General features: G+C 43.5%; 1 protein-coding gene across 20 annotated transcripts in view; it reads right to left on the bottom strand.

Moving 5' to 3' along the window:
* Positions 1 to 19,323, bottom strand: part of LOC139543585 (alpha-adducin-like) — a 53,021-nt gene that overhangs the window by 24,871 nt on the left and 8,827 nt on the right. For all 20 annotated transcript variants that reach the window (XM_071349815.1, XM_071349818.1, XM_071349817.1 and 17 more), the window contains exons 2-6: positions 7,051 to 7,263; positions 5,759 to 5,921; positions 3,533 to 3,684; positions 1,059 to 1,139; positions 222 to 371 (exon numbers count right to left, since the gene is read on the bottom strand). In XM_071349815.1, coding sequence (XP_071205916.1) covers positions 222 to 371; positions 1,059 to 1,139; positions 3,533 to 3,684; positions 5,759 to 5,921; positions 7,051 to 7,245 — 741 coding nt within the window. In that variant the 5' untranslated portion in view covers positions 7,246 to 7,263. The remainder of the gene's footprint in view (positions 1 to 221; positions 372 to 1,058; positions 1,140 to 3,532; positions 3,685 to 5,758; positions 5,922 to 7,050; positions 7,264 to 19,323) is intronic.

Genomic DNA, 19,323 nt, shown 5'->3' with positions numbered 1-19,323 from the left:
TGTTCTAGCTCGCTTGATGCACCGGGTGGGCAGAATTTTCACCAATGGAATGATGAGCTAAAATGGATGTACCTAATACTATAAAGTTTACAAGAGCATAAAAATGCTAAAGTTCCATAGATCTGTAGCAATCGGGCAGAGACAGGAAGTTAGGAACTGGTCAGGTGTGTGTGTGTGTGTGTGTGTGTGTGTGTGTGTGTGAGTGGGGGCTTATTTCTTACTGCAGCTCCTGCCGGTGTGTGGACGTGCACAATGCACTTGACGTCTGGCCGGGCCGCGTAGATGGCTGAGTGGAGAGTGAAGCCAGCCTGGTTGACACCTAGATTGGTGCTCCCCCGGTCCACAATCTCCCCTTGTATATTAATCTTCACCTAGGATGGGACACAGAATTAAATAGATCGAGGATACATTATGACATAGCTCTATGGGATAGGACCAGACAGGCAGCGGGTGAGTCAATGCCTTATGACTGAAAGCCTAGACAAATGAACAATCTAAAAGTGAACTAAAAAAAAAGGTGATACATCTGGGATCATTCAGTTAAATAGTGAGTCGATGCCCTGTGACTTATCTTACGATGCTAGCCTGAGTCCCAGATCTGTTTGTTCGGTCTTGCAAACTCTAGCCAAACTTGATATAGGAGTTGGCTAGACAGCACACACGGCATTCAGGCTACAGTGACACTGCCCGTCAGTGAAATTAACCATGTAAAAAGAAACAGGCAGAGGGAAAAGGGTTGACGGCAGCTTCGGCCTTGAAGGATCTATGAGTCGTTATCTAACAAGACAGGTGTTACACCTCCAGATTACAGAATACACTAGACAAGAGATGGAACAACCTTAATGCCTCTAGTACGGTTGGAAGTTGATAAACGCAATGCATTCAGAATCCCAAAGCCAGATATTATATTAAAATATCCAGGTAAAATGACAATCACTTATTTAAAATGCATTTAGCACAACATAAGATGTACATTTTTTAATTAGTTCACAGCGTTATCGTGCATTATGCAGGCAGCTCTGTTAAGAGTGAGAGACACTGGGGGTGAAGAAACTTACCAGACTGGAGGCGGAGACTTCACTGTACAAAAGCCCAAAAGGGACAACAATGAACCTCTCCTGATCTGAATTCACCCTGACCTGGAAGAGTAGAGACGGTGGTCTTAACAAGTTACTCAGTACCAAACAAACAAGCCTAAGGAATTACCCCAAATGGCTCACATGCATACAGTTGAAGTCGGAATTTACATACACTTAGGTTGGAGTCATAAAAACTTGGTTTTCAACCACTCCACAAACTTCTTGTTAATAACAAACTATAGTTTTGGCAAATCGATTAGGACATCTACTTTGTGCCTGACAATTCATTTTTCCAACAATTGTTTATAGACAGATTATTTCACTGTATCACAATTCCAGTGGGTCAGAAGTTTACAAACACTAAGTTGACTGTGCCTTTAAACAGCTTGGAAAATTCCAGAAAATGATGTCATGGCTTTAGAAGCTTCTGATAGGCTAATTGACATCATTTGAGTCAATTGGAGGTGTACCTGTGGATGTATTTCAAGGCCTACCTTCAAACTCAGTGCCTCTTTGCTTGACATCATGGGGAAATCAAAAGAAATCAGCCAAGACCTCAGAAAAATGTTTTGTAGACCTCCACAAGTCTGGTTCATCCTGTGAGCAATTTCCAAACACCTGAAAGGTACCACGTTCATCTGTACAAACAATAGCACGCAAATATAAACACTATGGGACCATGCAGCCGTCATACCGCTCAGGAAGGAGACGAGTTCTGTCTCCTAGAGATGAACGTACTTTGGTGTGAAAAGTGCAAATCAATCCCAGAACAACAGCAAAGGACCTTGTGAAGATGCTGGAGGAAACAGGTACAAATGTATCTATTTCCACAGAAAAACGAGTTCTATATCGACATAACCTGAAAGGCTGCTCAGCAAGGCAGAAGCCACTGCTCCAAAACCGCCATAAAAATCCAGACTACAGTTTGCAACTACACATGGGGAGAAAGACGGTACTTTTTGGAGAAATGTCCTCTGGTCTGATGAAACAAAAACAGAACTGTTTGGCCATAATGAGCATTGTAATGTTTGGAGGGAAAAGGGGGACGCTTGCAAGCCGAAGAACACCATCCCAACTGTGAAGCATGGGGGTGGCAGCATCATGTTGCAGGAGGGACTGGTGCACATCACAAAATAGATGGCATCATGAGGTAGGAAAATTATGTGGATATATTGAAGCAACATCTCAAGACATCAGTCAGGAAGTTAAAGCTTGGTAGCAAATGGGTCTTCCAAATGGACAATGACATTTACATTACATTACATTTAAGTCATTTAGCAGACGCTCTTATCCAGAGCGACTTACAAATTGGTGCATTCACCTTATGACATCCAGTGGAACAACCACTTTACAATAGTGCATCTAAATCTTTTAAGGGGGGGGGGGGGTCAGAAGGATTACTTTATCCTATCCTAGGTATTCCTTGAAGAGGTGGGGTTTCAGGTGTCTCCGGAAGGTGGTGATTGACTCCGCTGTCCTGGCGTCGTGAGGGAGTTTGTTCCACCATTGGGGTGCCAGAGCAGCGAACAGTTTTGACTGGGCTGAGCGGGAACTGTACTTCCTCAGTGGTAGGGAGGCGAGCAGGCCAGAGGTGGATGAACGCAGTGCCCTTGTTTGGGTGTAGGGCCTGATCAGAGCCTGACCCCAAGCATACTTCCAAGTTGCGGCAAAATGGCTTAAGGACAACAAAGTCAAAGTACTGGAGTGGCCATCACAAAGCCCTGACCTCAATCCAATAGAAAATTTGTGGGCAGAACTGAAAAAGCTTGTGCGAGCAAGGAGGCCTACAAACCTGACTCAGTTACACCAGTTCTGTCAGGTGGAATGGGCCAAAATTGACCTAACTTATTGTGGAAAGCTTGTTGAAGGCTACCTGAAGCATTTGACCCAGGTTAAACAATTTAAAGGCAATGCTACCAAATACTAATTGAGTGTTTGTAGACTTCTGACCCACTGGGAATGTGATGAAAGAAATAAAAGCTGAAATAAATAATTCTCTCTACTATTATTCTGACATTTCACATTCTTAAAATAAAGTGGTAATCCTAACTGACCTAAGACAGGGAATTTTTACTAGGATTAAATGTCAGGAATTGTGAAAAACTGAGTTTAATAGATTTGGCTAAGGTGTATGTAAACTTCCGACTTCAACTGTACATACATACAATAATGCAGTAGTTAGTATTTTCACATTCTTTTGATGGTTCATCTATATAACGCTTACTCAGCTAATCTTACTAACCTAGCCAACCCCACATTTCCATAATGAGCTTTCCCGAAAATACAGTCTGCTGGTAAAATGTGCTAAGCAAGCACTACATTATACTGCAGTGGGGGGAAAAAGATCCTGTCCTACATACCACTTCAGGTGTTTCCTACTGACTACAAGTCAGCTTCAGCGATCTACAGTATTACTAGAGGGGTATGATGCCTACAGTATAAGGTTCTCTTACGGTTAAGTGGTTGTAGATGAGCTGGGACCAGCCAAAGAGGTCTGTCAGACGGTAGAAGGCAGCTAGCTTACAACGAAGCAGTTTCTCTCCTTTCTCATAGGAGATTGAGTCAGATCCACGCAGGTCATTCACTGGAGTTACCATACCCAGACCTAGAGAGGGAGAGCGGCAGACGCTTTGGCAATATGTACATTGTTACATCATGCCAATAAAACAAATTGAATTGAGAAAGAGAGAGACAGAGGAACAATTTCACTTACCTTGGTTAACAAAGAATAATGTGTTTATTTTTAGCATAAACAAAGTGTTTATAATTACCAAAGCTTCTATAAATTACAAAGCCTGAAGGTTTCCCTCTACTACAACTACCAACCTCTGATCTCAGTGGAGGCCATCTTGGACTGAGGGGACCTACTAATCTGGTCACATGACTATCAGTGGAAGTGCTAGAGAACATATGCGTAAAGTTTAAACACATCTACGCAGCATGTAAGCTGAGGGTAACAGACACTGGATGGGGTATACGGTATGTAACAGACCAGTGCACTGCTAACTAGCTAGTGATTCTACATAGGTTAGCTACATTACTTACTCATGTTGAGGGCAGGCATGGCTCCCTTGGGTGCTGCAAGGTACATGCATCACATATAGCTAATATATAGAGCCATATAAACTCAGCAAAAAAATAAAACGTCCTCTGTCAACTGTTTGTATGAACATAACAAGATTCAACAACTGAGACATAAACTGAACAAGTTCCACAGACATGTGACTAACAGAAATGGAATAATGTGTCCCTGAACAAAAGGGGGGGGGGGGGGGGGGTCAAAATCAAAAGTAACAGTCAGTATCTGGTGTGGCCACTAGCTGCATTAAGTATTGCAGTGCATCTCCTCCTCATGGACTGCACCAGATTTGCCAGTTCTTGCTGTGAGATGTTACCCCACACTTCCACCAAGGCACCTGCAAATTCCAGGACATTTCTGTGGGGAATGGCCCCAGCCCTCAACCTCCGATCCAACAGGTCCCAGACGTGCTCAATGGGATTGAGATCCGGGCTCTTCGCTGGCCATGGCATTACACTGACATTCCTGTCTTGCAGGGAATCACGCACAGAACGAGCAGTATGGCTGGTGGCATTGTCATGCTGGAGGGTCGTGTCAGGATGAGCCTGCAGGAAGGGTACCACATGAGAGAGGAGGATGTCTTCCCTGTAACGCACAGCGTTTAGATTGCCTGCAATGACAACAAGCTCAGTCCGATGATGCTGTGACACATTGCCCCAGACCATGACGGACCCGCCACCTCCAAATCGATCCCGCTCCAGAGTACAGGCCTCGGTGTAACGGTCATTCCTTTGAGGATAAACGCGAATCGTCAGTGAAGAGCACATTTTTGCCAGTCCTGTCCAGCGATGGTGGGTTTGTGCAACGTTGTTGCCAGTGATGTCTGGTGAGGACCTGCCTTACAACAGGCCTACAAGCCCTCAGTCCAGCCTCTCTCAGCCTATTTGGACAGTCTGAGCACTGATGCAGGGATTGTGCGTTCCTGGTTCAACTCGGACAGTTGTTGTTGCCATCCTGTACCTGTCCCGCAGGTGTGATGTTCGGATGTACCGATCCTGTGCAGGTGTTGTTACACGTGGTCTGCCACTGCGAGGACAATCAGCTGTCCGTCCTGTCTCCCTGTAGCGCTGTCTTAGGCGTCTCACAGTTCGGACATCACAATTTATTGCCCTGGCCACATCTGCAGTCCTCATGCCTCCTTGCAGCATGCCTAAGGCACATTCACGCAGATGAGCAGGGACCCTGGGATCTTTCTTTTGGTGTTTTTCAGAGTCAGTAGAAAGGCCTCTTTAGTGTCATAAATGTTCATAACTGTGACCTTAATTGCCTACAGTCTGTAAGTTGTTAGTGTCTTAACGACCGTTCCACAGGTGCATGTTCAATAATTGTTTATTGTTCATTGAACAAGCATGGGAAACAGTGTCTTCACAATGAAGATCTGTGAAGTTATTTGGATTTTTACGAATTATCTTTGAAAGACAGGGTCCTGAAAAAGAGACATTTCTTTTTTTGTAGTTTTTTGCTGCGTTTACATTCGATTAAAAGTATCCCAAACCGCTCCTCAAGTACCCCCAGACAGTCTACTTCAAAAGTATTTAAAAAGGAATCATAGTGGTAAGAACTGAAGACACAGGACAGGATTATACTGTATTTTACTCACTCATGCTGAGTGCAGCCATGCCTCCCTGTGGCGCTGCGGGGTACATGGTGGGGATACTGGTGGTCATGAAGTCAGCTATCTGCTGCAGGGCCAACAGGCTGGTGGGGGTCTTTCCCCTCTTCAGCTGGTCGTGGATCATCGTATCCAGCTCATCACAAAACGCCTGGGGAGTAAAGTAGACAGACACACACACACAGTTAGAGAGTCACATAGTCGGAGACATTGAAGGGTCAGGACGCGTGACTGCACACATATGCGTCAATACACTACCACCGTCGCAGAGTTGACATTCACACAGACAGATGATGACGGGTCAGGGCAGGACAGAACGCGCCAGTACACTGTCGTATTCGCTGATGCATTCTAATACTGTAACTGGCCGGCTATTGTTAGTTAATCTATTACAGGATCCATGGCTACTCTTAAATCAAGAGTGATCTGAATTAAAAAGGGCCTCTACATTATGTCTGCCTGTGTTCTCTCACTGTCGCTGCTAGACAACGTCAGAAGTAAGTCTGAAGTGCCTGTTGACCGCCACATTGCAAAGCGGAGACAGAGAGGCTCCAAACTGAAACAATGTTCGTAGGAATAGCCTAGCATATTACAGATGCGCTGACGAGCAATTACTGTACTAAACATTCCCACTGTCCCAACAGCAGCTATGAGCGATAACTAAAAACTTACCTGCTCCTCACACTGGTCCTGTATATTTCATACCGTCCCTGACATGACGAGAACGTAAGGGAGAATAGCATGAACTCTACCCTTGTGTTACCCTCTCAGCTGCAGTCGGTGTGTGCACACTTTGTGTATGTGCGTGTGCCATTGCTGCCCCGAAAGAGCTTATCTCCTCTCTGACCCATATAAACTCATTCAGACTACAGTACGGAGGCCTTATGGCTCTCTGTCTATCCCTAGACCCTGATCCATCCACCAACCACACAGCATAATAAAAACAGTCTGTCTCCCAGCTCTATAAGGGCTGGTGTATAAATATTTAGTTTTTATACGTATATACACTGGGCTTAAACGGAGCGTTGAGGGAACAGTAGTGTGTTCGAGAGAGACGGGTAAACTGTTGACCAGTGTCAAGTGGTTATACCATGTGATAGTATAGAGGGTGATACAGCCTTACACAAGGAGGCTATTCAATTGGAAGTAACAAAAGGTGTTCTTATATTCTTATGTTGGTGACATTACCTTAAGGCATAAGATGGAAAAGGAGTAGCACTGCATACTGAGTGTTTGTGAGAATGTGCATTTGCATGCGTGTGTATGATAGCCAGTCCTACCGGACTCTGCAGGATCATGGAGACCCTCTTCCTCTGCTCCATCATGTTGAAGTCCTGTCTGAGGTCTGGAGCCATGTTCCTCTCCCTCTGGTACTCCGGGCTGCTTTCATCCACGCGGTCAAAGTAGCGCTCCTTGTGGGGGGCGGTGGTGGTCGGGAGGGCAGTCGCCACCCCAGCACCTGAGTCACCGTTCATCACCAGGTCTGTTGGCTCCTGGAGATGCCAGGGAGAAAAGGTCAGAGGTGAGATGTTACAACATGGGTCATGTTCAGTGGCGACCCATCATTCAGGGCAGGTGGGGATGTTATTTGGGCATTAGTACGTGTCACATCAGTTTGCAAAAAATGTTTAAAAAAATAAGTCACAAATATTTGAGTTAATAAAGCCGCATGCAAAACATGGTCTCTTTTTTGCTTTCTTGAGTAAGGCAGCGCCAAAATGCAGGTGTTTCAGCCTAGCTCAGTGCTTTCTGTGGTGGTGGGGTAGCCAGCGGAATATACGGAGCGTAGGGGTTGGTAATGTTCTCTAGTTGCGTCATGATTGGCTCAGTGTTCTGTCACTCATGGGGACACTACGACAAAACGTATCAGTGATCGGGCCAATGGACAAACATTACACAACAAGTTGGAAATCGCAAATTCAACAACGAGTGGTTTGAAGGGATCAGTGGCTAACTGCAAGCATTGCAAAGCAATCACTAGCTGCTATTCAGTGGAGTGGGTGTGTGGTCCAAGTCTGGGTTTAAGGGTCTCTTTTCCAAGCTTAAAAGGATAAACATTCAACATTGGCCATGCTGTCAATCCAGCATTACTTCTGCCACGCTCAAAACAACTTCCTGTTCAAGTGAGCACAGCAAGGTGAGTCCAAAAATGTATTCTATTCTGCAGCATAAATTATGTAATATGCCAGGGAGGTATGTATACTGTAGCTGAGAAAGTAATACTAAGTGTATGTCATGTAGTAAGCTGTTAATAGGTAATGTGCTTCACCCTAATCTTTTGGTCCCGTTTCCCCTCATAATTCAGCCTACTGCTCTGACTTGGTGGTGCACATGTAGCCTGTTTTAGAGAAATGTAATCATTGACTATTGTAAGAGCGTTCATTGTCTGCTTATATGCCCCTTTCTCCCCTGGTGTACAGGGATAATACTGTAAGAACGGCCCATGTTCTTAGTTCTGTTGGTGTACCTTTCAAAAGTGCTGAACAAATAGTTATATTGACTACGTCCATCCTAGCTCGCTCATTAATGTCTTAAACTAAATTACAGATGGCCTCTTATCCGCTCGTCGTCCCCTTATGCCATAGTTTGTACATTTTCTATTGTCAGTAGAAACCACATTTGTTTAAGCAAGACAGCCATATCAGCTGTTTTTTTAAAAGGCAGTAAATGAGGCTGAATTAACTGTTTCGCTGCCAGACAAGGCTCCGCTGACAGCCAGGTGTAGCAGTGAACTCTGCTGTGGGGACAGCTTTTTGTAGGCCCTAACAGGTTTGTGGGCACTGTTTGTCACCGTTACAGTGCAATTCATGTATTGTTTAGTGTTGTGGTGTGGCTTTGCTGGCATCGATCTAAAACATGTATTTATTTCGTTTTGAAATGTAAGATGAAAATGAGCATTTCTTATTGGACAAGTCCAAGGTAGTAGTTTCTCCCTGTCAGTTTTCTTAGATTTGGTACCTAATGAACACAATCCTGGTTTCATCGAAGTAATCAGTTTAATCAGTCACACTAGACTACTGGGTGTATTGCTACACTTGCTGTCCCAAACATTCAGTCATGTTGCATGGCTTTATGCCATCACCTCTGCTGCTTCCTGTTTGGTCAGGTGACGACACACCCCATGGCTTATCGATTTCCTGTCCATTTTCCCTGGCTCAGTCATTCAAAACAAAACCCAATAATGACAATAGCAAGGGACAAAATGAAAAGTTAACTATTTTACCCAACACTAGCACGCCAAACATTGTGTTTGATGGCTACACAGCAAGTACAGGAAGGAGGGAGTTTCTAGTGTCAGTTTAGCGTAAAAGTGATTCTGATCTCCACCGATTCCATGGCAGAGCTATGAGAGGTTGTTGTTCATGAATACCACAGTACAGCACCTCCACCTCCAATTTAGACAGAACATCATTGATAATCAGAGAGAGATGGGTGCAATTCCATTTTAACGGAATTACGCCAAGACTCTTTTCACTTAAAAATACTGCATGTTTAACTAACCATTCAACTCTATGCACAAGGACACATTTAAAAAAACCAACAATTTCCACTGAACATTTTACAAACACGTTTACAGGTAAAACTGTGCCGATACAACGTTTGGTAACAGAATAAAACTGAGGGAGATGTCACCGTAGTTCTGTTACCAAACTTTGCATCTTCACACAGTTTTTCCATGTGTGTATTTATTTACTGTGTGAATTGTTCAAAGTAGTATGGTTTGTTAAGCGTTGAAAACAACGTTTTTTTGGCATACATTTCAAAGCGAGTCTCAGCATAATTGCGTTACCTTGGAATTGCTGATGGAGAGATGGAGCGAAAATAGATGGCGGGATGAGAGAAAGGAGGGACAGTAGTCTCACTCTGCCAGACATGACACAGATTTCCATTCAAGACTCAACCTAGAGCGGTTGGAGTCGAGGCAAGAGGTACAGAAATTATTTGCAATTGATCTTGTCTCGTTTCAGTCAAGGCTGTCTGAGGGGATAATGTTCTCTCAGATTAAGTACATTAGTAGCCTGTAGACGGAGACCTCCCCCCCAGAGGACAAAGACAGGCAGCATAAGAGGATTAGAGTAAGACTAGTCGGCCTCTATGGGCTTGCAGACACCACTGTAAACCATTTGCCCTTCTCAGTTCTCAGCAGTTAGAGCAGCTTTCAGGCAGCCAAAACTGGACACAGGGATGCTATGACAACTACTAGCCAGGCCCAAACCATCCAGCCCTCACAGCAGACATTGGCCCAATCTGTTTAGTGCCAAATACACACTAAGAAGAGTTAAGGGGCAAATAAAAGGGGAAATCAGGATAAATGAATGGAGAAAGTAGAAAAACCATGATGATACATCCTTTATCAATTCAAATTGTATATGCAATGTTTCCACACTGTTTTAGTGTGAGTATTGAAGCAAGGATCTCACTTCTGACCTGAGCGATTGTGATTGGCGTAATTTACACCCACAGGATACAGAACAACTAGCTTGGAATCCAAACGGACATGCTCTGTTTTACAGCTTGGATTCCAGGCTACCAAATAACATGAACAGATAGAAAAATAGCAATTAGGCATAAGTCTTGCTGTGCCAAACTCATTAGGACAACAAAAAAAAGTCCTCAAACCTCTGGTTTTGTATGACGAATTACCATTTATTGTTCAACAGAACAGTGGATAATGCTGCACTGTCTCTGTCTGGTGGAGAGAATGTAGATGGGTAGAGATGCCCCCCATATGGCAACCTATTCCCTTTATAAAGTACCAGTCAAAAGTTTTGAATCACCTACTCATTCAAGGGTTTTACTGAATTTTTTTACATTGTAGAATAATTGTGAAAACATCAAAACTATGAAATGACACATATTGAATCATGTAGTAACCCAAAAAAGTGTTAAATCAAATTATATTTTATATTTGAGATTCTGCAATTTATTTATTTTACCTTTATTTATTCTGCAAATAACCACCGTTTGCCTTGATGACAGCTTTGCACATGCTTGACATTCTCCCAACCAGCTTCATGAGGTAGTCACCTGGAATGCATTTCATTTAACAGGTGTGCCTCGTTTTAAGGTCATTTGTGGAATGTCTTTCCTTCTTAATGCGTTTGAGACAATCAGTGTTGTTGTGACAAGGTAGGGGTGGTATACAGAAGATAGCACTATTTGGTAAAAGACCAAGTCCATATTATGTCAAGAACAGCTCAAATAAGCAAAGAGAAACGACAGTCCATCATTAATTTAAGACGAAGGTCAGTCAATGCGGACCATTTCAAGAACTTTGAAAGTTTCTTCAAGTGCAGTCACAAACACCATAAAGCACTATGATGAAACTGGCTCTCATGAAGACCAACACAGGAAAGGAAGACCCAAAGTTACTTCTGCTGCAGAGGATAAGTTCATAAGTTAACTGCACCTCAGATAGCAGCCCAAATCAATGCTTCACAGAGTTCAAGTAACAGACATCTCAACTGTTCAGAGGAGACTGAGTGAATCAGGCCTTCATGGTCGAATTGCTGTAAAGAAACCACTACTAAAGGGCACCAATAATAAGAAGAGACTTGCTTGGGCCAAGAAACACAAGCAATGTACATTAGACTGTGGAAATCTGTCTTTTGGTCTGACAAGTCCAGATTTAAGATGTTTGGTTCCAAATGCCGTGTCTTTGTGAGACCCAGAGTAGGTGTACGGATTATCTCTGCATGTGTGATTCCCACCGTGAAACATGTAGGTGGTGTGATGGTGTGGGGGTGCTTTGCTGGTGACACTGTCTGTGATTTATTTAGAATTCAAGGCACATGTAACCAGCATGGCTACCAAAGCATTCTGCAGCGATACGCTATCCCATTTGGTTTGCGCTTTGTCCCACTATCATTTGTTTTTCAACAGGACAAGGACCCAAAACACACCTCTAGGCTGTGTAAGGGCTATTTGACTAAGGAGAGTGATGGAGTGCTGCATCAGATGACCTGGAATCCACAATCACCCAACCTCAACCCAATTGAGATGGTTTGGGTTGAGTTGTACCGCAGAGTGAAGGAAAAGCAGCCAACAAGTGCTTAGCATATGTGGGAACTCCTTCAAGACTGTTGGAAAAGCATTCCTCTTGAAGCTGGTTGAGAAAATACTAAGAGTGTGTAAAGCTGTCATCAAGCCAATGGGTGGCTATTTGCAGAACCTCAAATATAAAATATATTTTGATTTGTTTAACACTTTTTTGGTTACTACATGATCCCATATGTTTTATTTCATAGTATTGATGTCTTCACTATTATTCTACAATGTAGAAAATAGTAAAAATATAGAAAACCCTTGAATGAGTAGGTGTGCCCAAACTTTTGACTGGTACTGTAGTGCAGTACTTTTGACCAGAGCATAGGACTCTTGTCAAAAGTAGTGCACTATATATGGAATAGGGTGCCATTTGGTACACAGCCCATGGTCTTGTGTGTCCAGGAATGAAATCCTTCCTTAACGGTCCCAGTCTCTTAGGTCTCTGGTTCATAGGTCACACTCTGCACTATTGATTGTTGAGTATCTTTTGTTAATGTTGTGGTGCCTGTGTAAGAAGGGAGCATTGCAGACTAAATCTGTCTTCTCTTACAATACAACCCTGATTCCATTTAGAAAAAGATAAAACGATCCGGAACAATCTCTAAAAGAAACTGTGGTTGAGGGCAATTTCCACAGTAACGGAATTACGCTTTGACTCAGTTTTTTCACTTTAAAATATATGCCAAACAAAAACTATTGATTTCAAAGTTTAACAAACCATATTACTCTATGGGACAGTTTCCAAATTAATTGCGTCGGTAGAAACAGAACAAAACTATCCACTTGTTAGCTGGCTATGTAAACAAATGTCACTGCAACTCAATATCATATGCGCAGGCATCTACCCTAACAATGCGCGGGCATCTACCCTAACAATGCGCGGGCATCTACCCTAACAATGCGCGGGCATCTACCCTAACACGACAGCTAAGCTGTCAAATAATAGGAAAATTAGGCAACGTACTAGTATAGCCTATGAATTTCTGTAGCTACATAGAAAACATGACAAACCATGACCTAAAATGTTCCCTTTTTCATTTATGGGATTCATATCATCTTCAAAAAATATAGTACCTATTTGGACCGGTATTGACAGTTACTAAACACCATCCTGTGGCCATTTCCAAATACCCCAGTATATGGTCAAGCCTAGATTCCGCATGTCTTACTCATTGCTAGGAAGACTTTATTGGATGGTGTTATTAGATGTTAATAAGTACTACATTTATTGAAGATTATATGAATCCTATAAATGTTTTTTTAAAAAAGGGACAATTTGGGTGCAAGCAAGTAGAGATCAAATTAAATTATAACCACAGAAATGATTATCATCACAATTTCAGATGGTGGGTGTCGAAATCCTCATGCTTTTTGGGAGATGGAACGATCCTAAGGATGTCAAGAGACTGCATGCTGCTCAGTGCTTACCATGTCATTTGATACAGTACAGTATCATCATGAAGCTGAACAAACACAAAAAACACACTCCCCATTCAAGCACACAATGCTGATGTTGTTGCTGACTACCGTCACCGCAGATCTACTGTGCCCATTCTGCCTCACTGAAGCGTCCAACCATCCCCAAGCTCAGTGGAAACATCATGGCCTTTTTCATCCATCCATTTCTACAAGGAATATCAGCTCAACGTTTTACATACATATCTTACACTTAATTAAAATCACGCTTCCAGGATATAGCACTGTGCAGCTACTGATTAAAGCTGCAATCATAGCATCAGGCCCAGAGTTGTACATTTCACACCTGGCTGATTCATCTGCATTATGTAGTAACCCCACATCACACAGGTTCCCCCTTCCCACTATTACTCAACAACTGGTGCACATCAGAAATGTCTGAAATGTCTCCATTGACTGTGGTCACTATGGAAACAAAGCACATTACCATGGAAACTGGGAATAGCCTTTTCAACTTGCGTAATAGTATAGCAATCTATCATTACAGTACACAACAACTCTACTCCAAATGAAATGTGTTATTAACACGTTCCAGGCGTGTTACAGAGAACTGGGAATAGAAATCTCATTCATGACAGATTGCACTAGGTAGAGTAGGGACAGAGGTTGCAACACCATGTGTCATCTCTGAACCCAAAATGAGCCTATGTCCTTCTGATTAAAGATTTGGTTCAAAATGCACTCTAAATCTCTCACTGGTGCATACCTAAATAATTTACAACGTATAACCTTCCAATGTAATCAAAGGAATGAATCAATCTGGGCCACATTCCAACACAATGCCTTGGGGGAAACTAACCTAAAAGAGTAGTATTGATTAGAGTAAGACGGCTCTGGAGAAATTCTACAACAGTCCAGATGCTGTCCATAACTTGGCGACACTACTAGGCGATTTCTTGCTACAAAGTAGTTTCTAGTGAAAACTTACTGTTTGAATGCTTCACTATAACAACTCTTCACCACAAAGAGGATCACAATCCTCCGCCTTGTGGAGGGAAGAGTAGAAATCCACGGCATGATGGCGCATAGATTTGGAGTTCGATAAACTTGGATTTTTCGGCAGGGACATATGCAGGATGCTACCCTCCTCCGCATGGCCTTCGCTCCAGATCAAAACTCCAAACCTGCAACCTAATTTGGGCCAAAATGAACTGGAGGGATTACTTCTACCAAGGTTCTCTTTTTCCAAGCTATACAGAGTGGGCTCTAGCAAACAAACAGCAGACCTGAGGACACCATCCAACCGGGAACTGAGTGAGTAGTGTTTGGTCTGATACTATTTTGAAAGCCAAGAAGAAAAATGCAAATAAAAAATAAAGTACATTACAATGATATATTTTACTTTATGGATACAGAATGCTGAGTTAAGGCTGCCAGGCTTGCTAGGACAAACCAGATACAACTTCAATTAGCACTGAGGTGTGACGTGAGAGGTGTCGAGGGCGGGCCCAACAAGTGGCAGGAGTCTTTGAAGCCCCCGCTCACTGTTCAAAGACCATCCACTGGCATTTTCAACAAGACATCTGCCTCCAGAAATAAAACCGTATCCCAAGTGGGTGTGACACCTACTCCCGTTGCCTGCTGCACTGCTGCTTGGATTCCACCTGGCGATCTGTTCACCGTCTGCACTGTTGGAGCGAGTGACTCTGAACTTACAATGGCTAGCCCCAAGTCGTTATACACTGCTCAAAAAAATAAAGGGAACACTTAAACAACACAATGTAACTCCAAGTCAATCACACTTCTGTGAAATCAAACTGTCCACTTAGGAAGCAACACTGATTGACAATAAATGTCACATGCTGTTGTGCAAATGGAATAGACAACAGGTGGAAATTAGAGGCAATTAGCAAGACACCCCCAATAAAGGAGTGGTTCTGCAGGTGGTGACCACAGACCACTTCTCAGTTCCTATGCTTCCTGGCTGATGTTTTGGTCACTTTTGAATGCTGGCGGTGCTTTCACTCTAGTGGTAGCATGAGACGGAGTCTACAACCCACACAAGTGGCTCAGGTAGTGCAGCTCATCCAGGATGGCACATCAATGCGAGCTGTGGCAAGAAGGTTTGCTGTGTCTGTCAGCGTAGTGTCCAGAGCATGGAGGCGCTACCAGGAGACAGGCCAGTACATCAGGAGACGTGGAGGAGGCCGTAGGAGGGCAACAACCCAGCAGCAGGACCGCTACCTCCGCCTTTGTGCAAGGAGGAGCACTGCCAGAGCCCTGCAAAATGACCTCCAGCAGGCCATAAATGTGCATGTGTCTGCTCAACCGGTCAGAAACAGACTCCACGAGGGTGGTGTGAGGGCCCGACGTCCACAGGTGGGGGTTGTGCTTACAGCCCAAAACCGTGCAGGACGTTTGGCATTTGCCAGAGAACACCAAGATTGGCAAATTCGCCACTGGCGCCCTGTGCTCTTCACAGATGAAAGCAGGTTCACACTGAGCACATGTGACAGAGTCTGGAGACGCCGTGGAGAACGTTCTGCTGCCTGCAACATCCTCCAGCATGACCGGTTTGGCGGTGGGTCAGTCATGGTGTGGGGTGGCATTTCTTTGGGGGGCCGCACAGCCCTCCATGGGCTCGCCAGAGGTAGCCTGACTGCCATTAGGTACCGAGATGAGATCCTCAGACCCGTTGTGAGACCATATGCTGGTGCGGTTGGCCCTGGGTTCCTCCTAATGCAAGACAATGCTAGACCTCATGTGGCTGGAGTGTGTCAGCAGTTCCTGCAAGAGGAAGGCATTGATGCTATGGACTGGCCCGCCCGTTCCCCAGACCTGATTCCAATTGAGCACATCTGGGACATCATGTCTTGCTCCATCCACCAACGCCACACCACAGACTGTCCAGGAGTTGGCGGATGCTTTAGTCCAGGTCTGGGAGGAGATCCCTCAGGAGACCATCCGCCACCTCATCAGGAGCATGCCCAGGCGTTGTAGGGAGGTCATACAGGCACGTGGAGCCCACACACTACTGAGCCTCATTTTGACTTGTTTTAAGGACATTACATCAACGTTGGATCAGCCTGTAGTGTGGTTTTCCACTTTAATTTTGAGTGTGACTCCAAATCCAGACCTCCATGGGTTGATAAATTTGATTTCCAATTATAATTTGTTTGTGATTTTGTTGTCAGCACATTCAACTATGTAAAGAAAAAAGTATTTAATAAGAATATTTCATTCATTCAGATCTAGGATGTGTTATTTTAGTGTTCCCTATATTTTTTTGAGCAGTGTATATTAAAAACTGTTCTTGTGCATTTTGCTATTTGCCTCATGACTCCTGCATGTTTTGTGGACTACGAACTTTCTTTACCCAACCGTGGGACAGACTATGTTTGTTCCCACACTCGGGACTCTGACTTTCTATTGGTTACACAGACTTTTGGCCTCCGATCCTTTTCTAACCACCAACAAGCTTTCTCTACCCTTAACCTTGTTCTGAACACCTCCAAAACAAAGGTCATGTGGTTTGGTAAGAAGAATGCCCCTCTTCCCAGAGGTGTTATTACTACCTCTGAGGGTTTAGAGCTTGAGGTAGTCACCTCAAGTACTTGGGAGTATGACTAGACAGTGCACTGTCCTTCTCTCAGCACATATCAAAGCTGCAGGCTAAAGTTAAATCTAGACCTGGTTTCCTCTATTGTAATCGCTCCTCTTTCACCCCAGCTGCCAAACTAACCCAGAGTCAGATGACCATCTACCCATGCTAGATTACGGAGACATAAATCGGGGGCGGCAGGTAGCCTAGTGGTTAGAGCGTTGAACTTGTAACCAAAAGATGCCAGATCGAATCCCCAAGCTGACAAGGTAAAAATCTGTTGTTCTGCCCCTGAACAAGGCAGTTAACCTACTGTTCCTAGGCCGTCATTGAAAATAAGAATTTGTTCTTAACCGACTTGCCTAGTTAAATAAAAGGTAAAATAAAAAAATATATAGATCGGCAGGTAAGAGTGCTCTCGAGCGGCTAGATGTTCTTTACCATTTGGCCATCAGATTTGCCACCAATACCAATGCTCCTTATAGGACACATCACTGATCTCTATATTCATCTGTAAATTGATCATCTCTGTATACCCGTCGCAAGACCCACTGGTTCATTCTTATTTATAAAACCCTTTTAGGCCTCACTCCCCCCTATCTGAGATATCTACTGCAGCCCTCATCCTCCACATACAACACCCATTCTGCCAGTCACATTCTGTAAAAGGTCCCCAAAGCACACACATCCCTGGGTCGCTCCTCTTTTCAGTTCGCTGCAGCTAGCGACTGGAACGCGCTGCAACAAACACTCAAACTGGACAGTTTTATCTCCATCTCTTCATTCAAAGACTCAATCATGGACACTCTTACTGACAGTTGTGGCTGCTTTGTGTGATGTATTGTTGTCTCTACCTTCTTGCCCTTTGTGCTGTTGTCTGTGCCCAATAATGTGTGTACCATGTTTTGTGCTGCTACCATGTTGTCATGTGTTGCTGCCTTGCTATGTTGTTGTCTTTACGTCTCTCTTTATGGAGTGTTGTCTCTTGTCTTGATGTGTGTTTTGTCTTATATTTTTTATTTTTAATCCTAGCCCCAGTCCCCGCAGGAGGCCTTTTGCCTTTTGGTAGGCTGTCATTATAAATAAGAATTTGTTTTTAACTGACTTGCCTAGTTAAATAAAAAAAATATAGGAGACAATCTTGTTCATTCCAACTTAGCCTGACTCAGGTTGGCACAGTAGTGTGAAAAGCGTACTAGTGTCTTCAAATTTGGACCTGCCTGGGTTAAACAGATGGTGCTGTGTTATTATGCAAGAGCAAAAGCAGGAGGGACAGTGAATGTGTGTAGCTAGCGGATGGCTAAATTAGCATCAAGACATTCTGCATTAATATGGCCCCAAATTCTCCCTAAAGTTTAATTCCTGAAATCTAAACCCATTTTTTTTTTTTTAAGTCATTTGAAGGGTGGAAAGATGTTTGGCATATATTTGGCATTTGCACAGAAAATGATTATTGAGAAATATTGTGGCCTTACCCAGTCCTCCTTAAAACTAGTCTAAAGTCGAGCCTGTTAGCATGGACATGTTATCTGCTTCAAAAGGAGAAAGGAGGGTATTTAAGAAAACATCTTATTTCACAGTACCCACGTGTACTCCCACACTCATGATCTCTTTTTAGTAACATCTACGCTGAAGCCAACGCTTTTTACATGGAAATGTTATCTGCTCCATGCTGCAGAGTGTAGAGCGTTGTGTTGAGGGGGCAGTGACGGTGCTTGGCGAGGCCTGGCACCGAAACATTCCAGGCATTCCTTTGATTGGCAGACAGGCCAGGACCCCACGAAAGCCTGAGTAACCGGTAAACGTGCCATGATAACCACACAACAGGACGTCAGAACATAGGCACACATAACTGTCCAAGCGGGTCGCTACATACAGTATCTATTCCATAGACATGTAATGAATGGCATAATTGGGGGACTGGCAGCCATTTTGAGTGTATCCACGCCTAGGTTGAAGATGACAATGTAATAATTACATGCGGAAGCGTTTGAAAAGAGATGTATATAAAAATATATATATATAATAATAATTTGTTTTAAATAAAATCATGTTACCAGTGCTGTTGCTTGATTCTATAGGATCAGCATTGAAAACAAAACAAGCGGTCGGGAAATCCAGTAATAAAGTGCATGTAGATGATTTTTTTAAATGTTTTTTTTAAACTAAATTAATATAATGACAGTATTCGCTGAAATTCACTACGATTGTGTGAATATTTGTGAGGGTGCAGTAGCCCTTTAATTAAATTGCGCACCTAGAAAGAGACTGTTTGGCAAGCGGTGTTTCTGTACATGTCCTACATGTGATGGCAGAGTTTGCAAAACAAATGCCCCCTGATTGATACAAATCATCACGGTTTACATTCTGCCAGGTAGGCCGACTTTGCAGTCAACATTTAATTGTGAAGGTTTTTGTGGGAAGCCTTTAGAAATCGATGTGCTAAAAGGCGCATGGTGACTGAATTGCGCATCGCAAAGATTCAACC

The sequence above is a fragment of the Salvelinus alpinus genome, chromosome 18 (genome assembly GCF_045679555.1).
Source record: "Salvelinus alpinus chromosome 18, SLU_Salpinus.1, whole genome shotgun sequence".
Classification (NCBI taxonomy): domain Eukaryota; kingdom Metazoa; phylum Chordata; class Actinopteri; order Salmoniformes; family Salmonidae; genus Salvelinus; species Salvelinus alpinus.
Note: the sequence above shows the minus strand (reverse complement) of the source record. Positions and strands in the feature narration are given on the sequence as shown.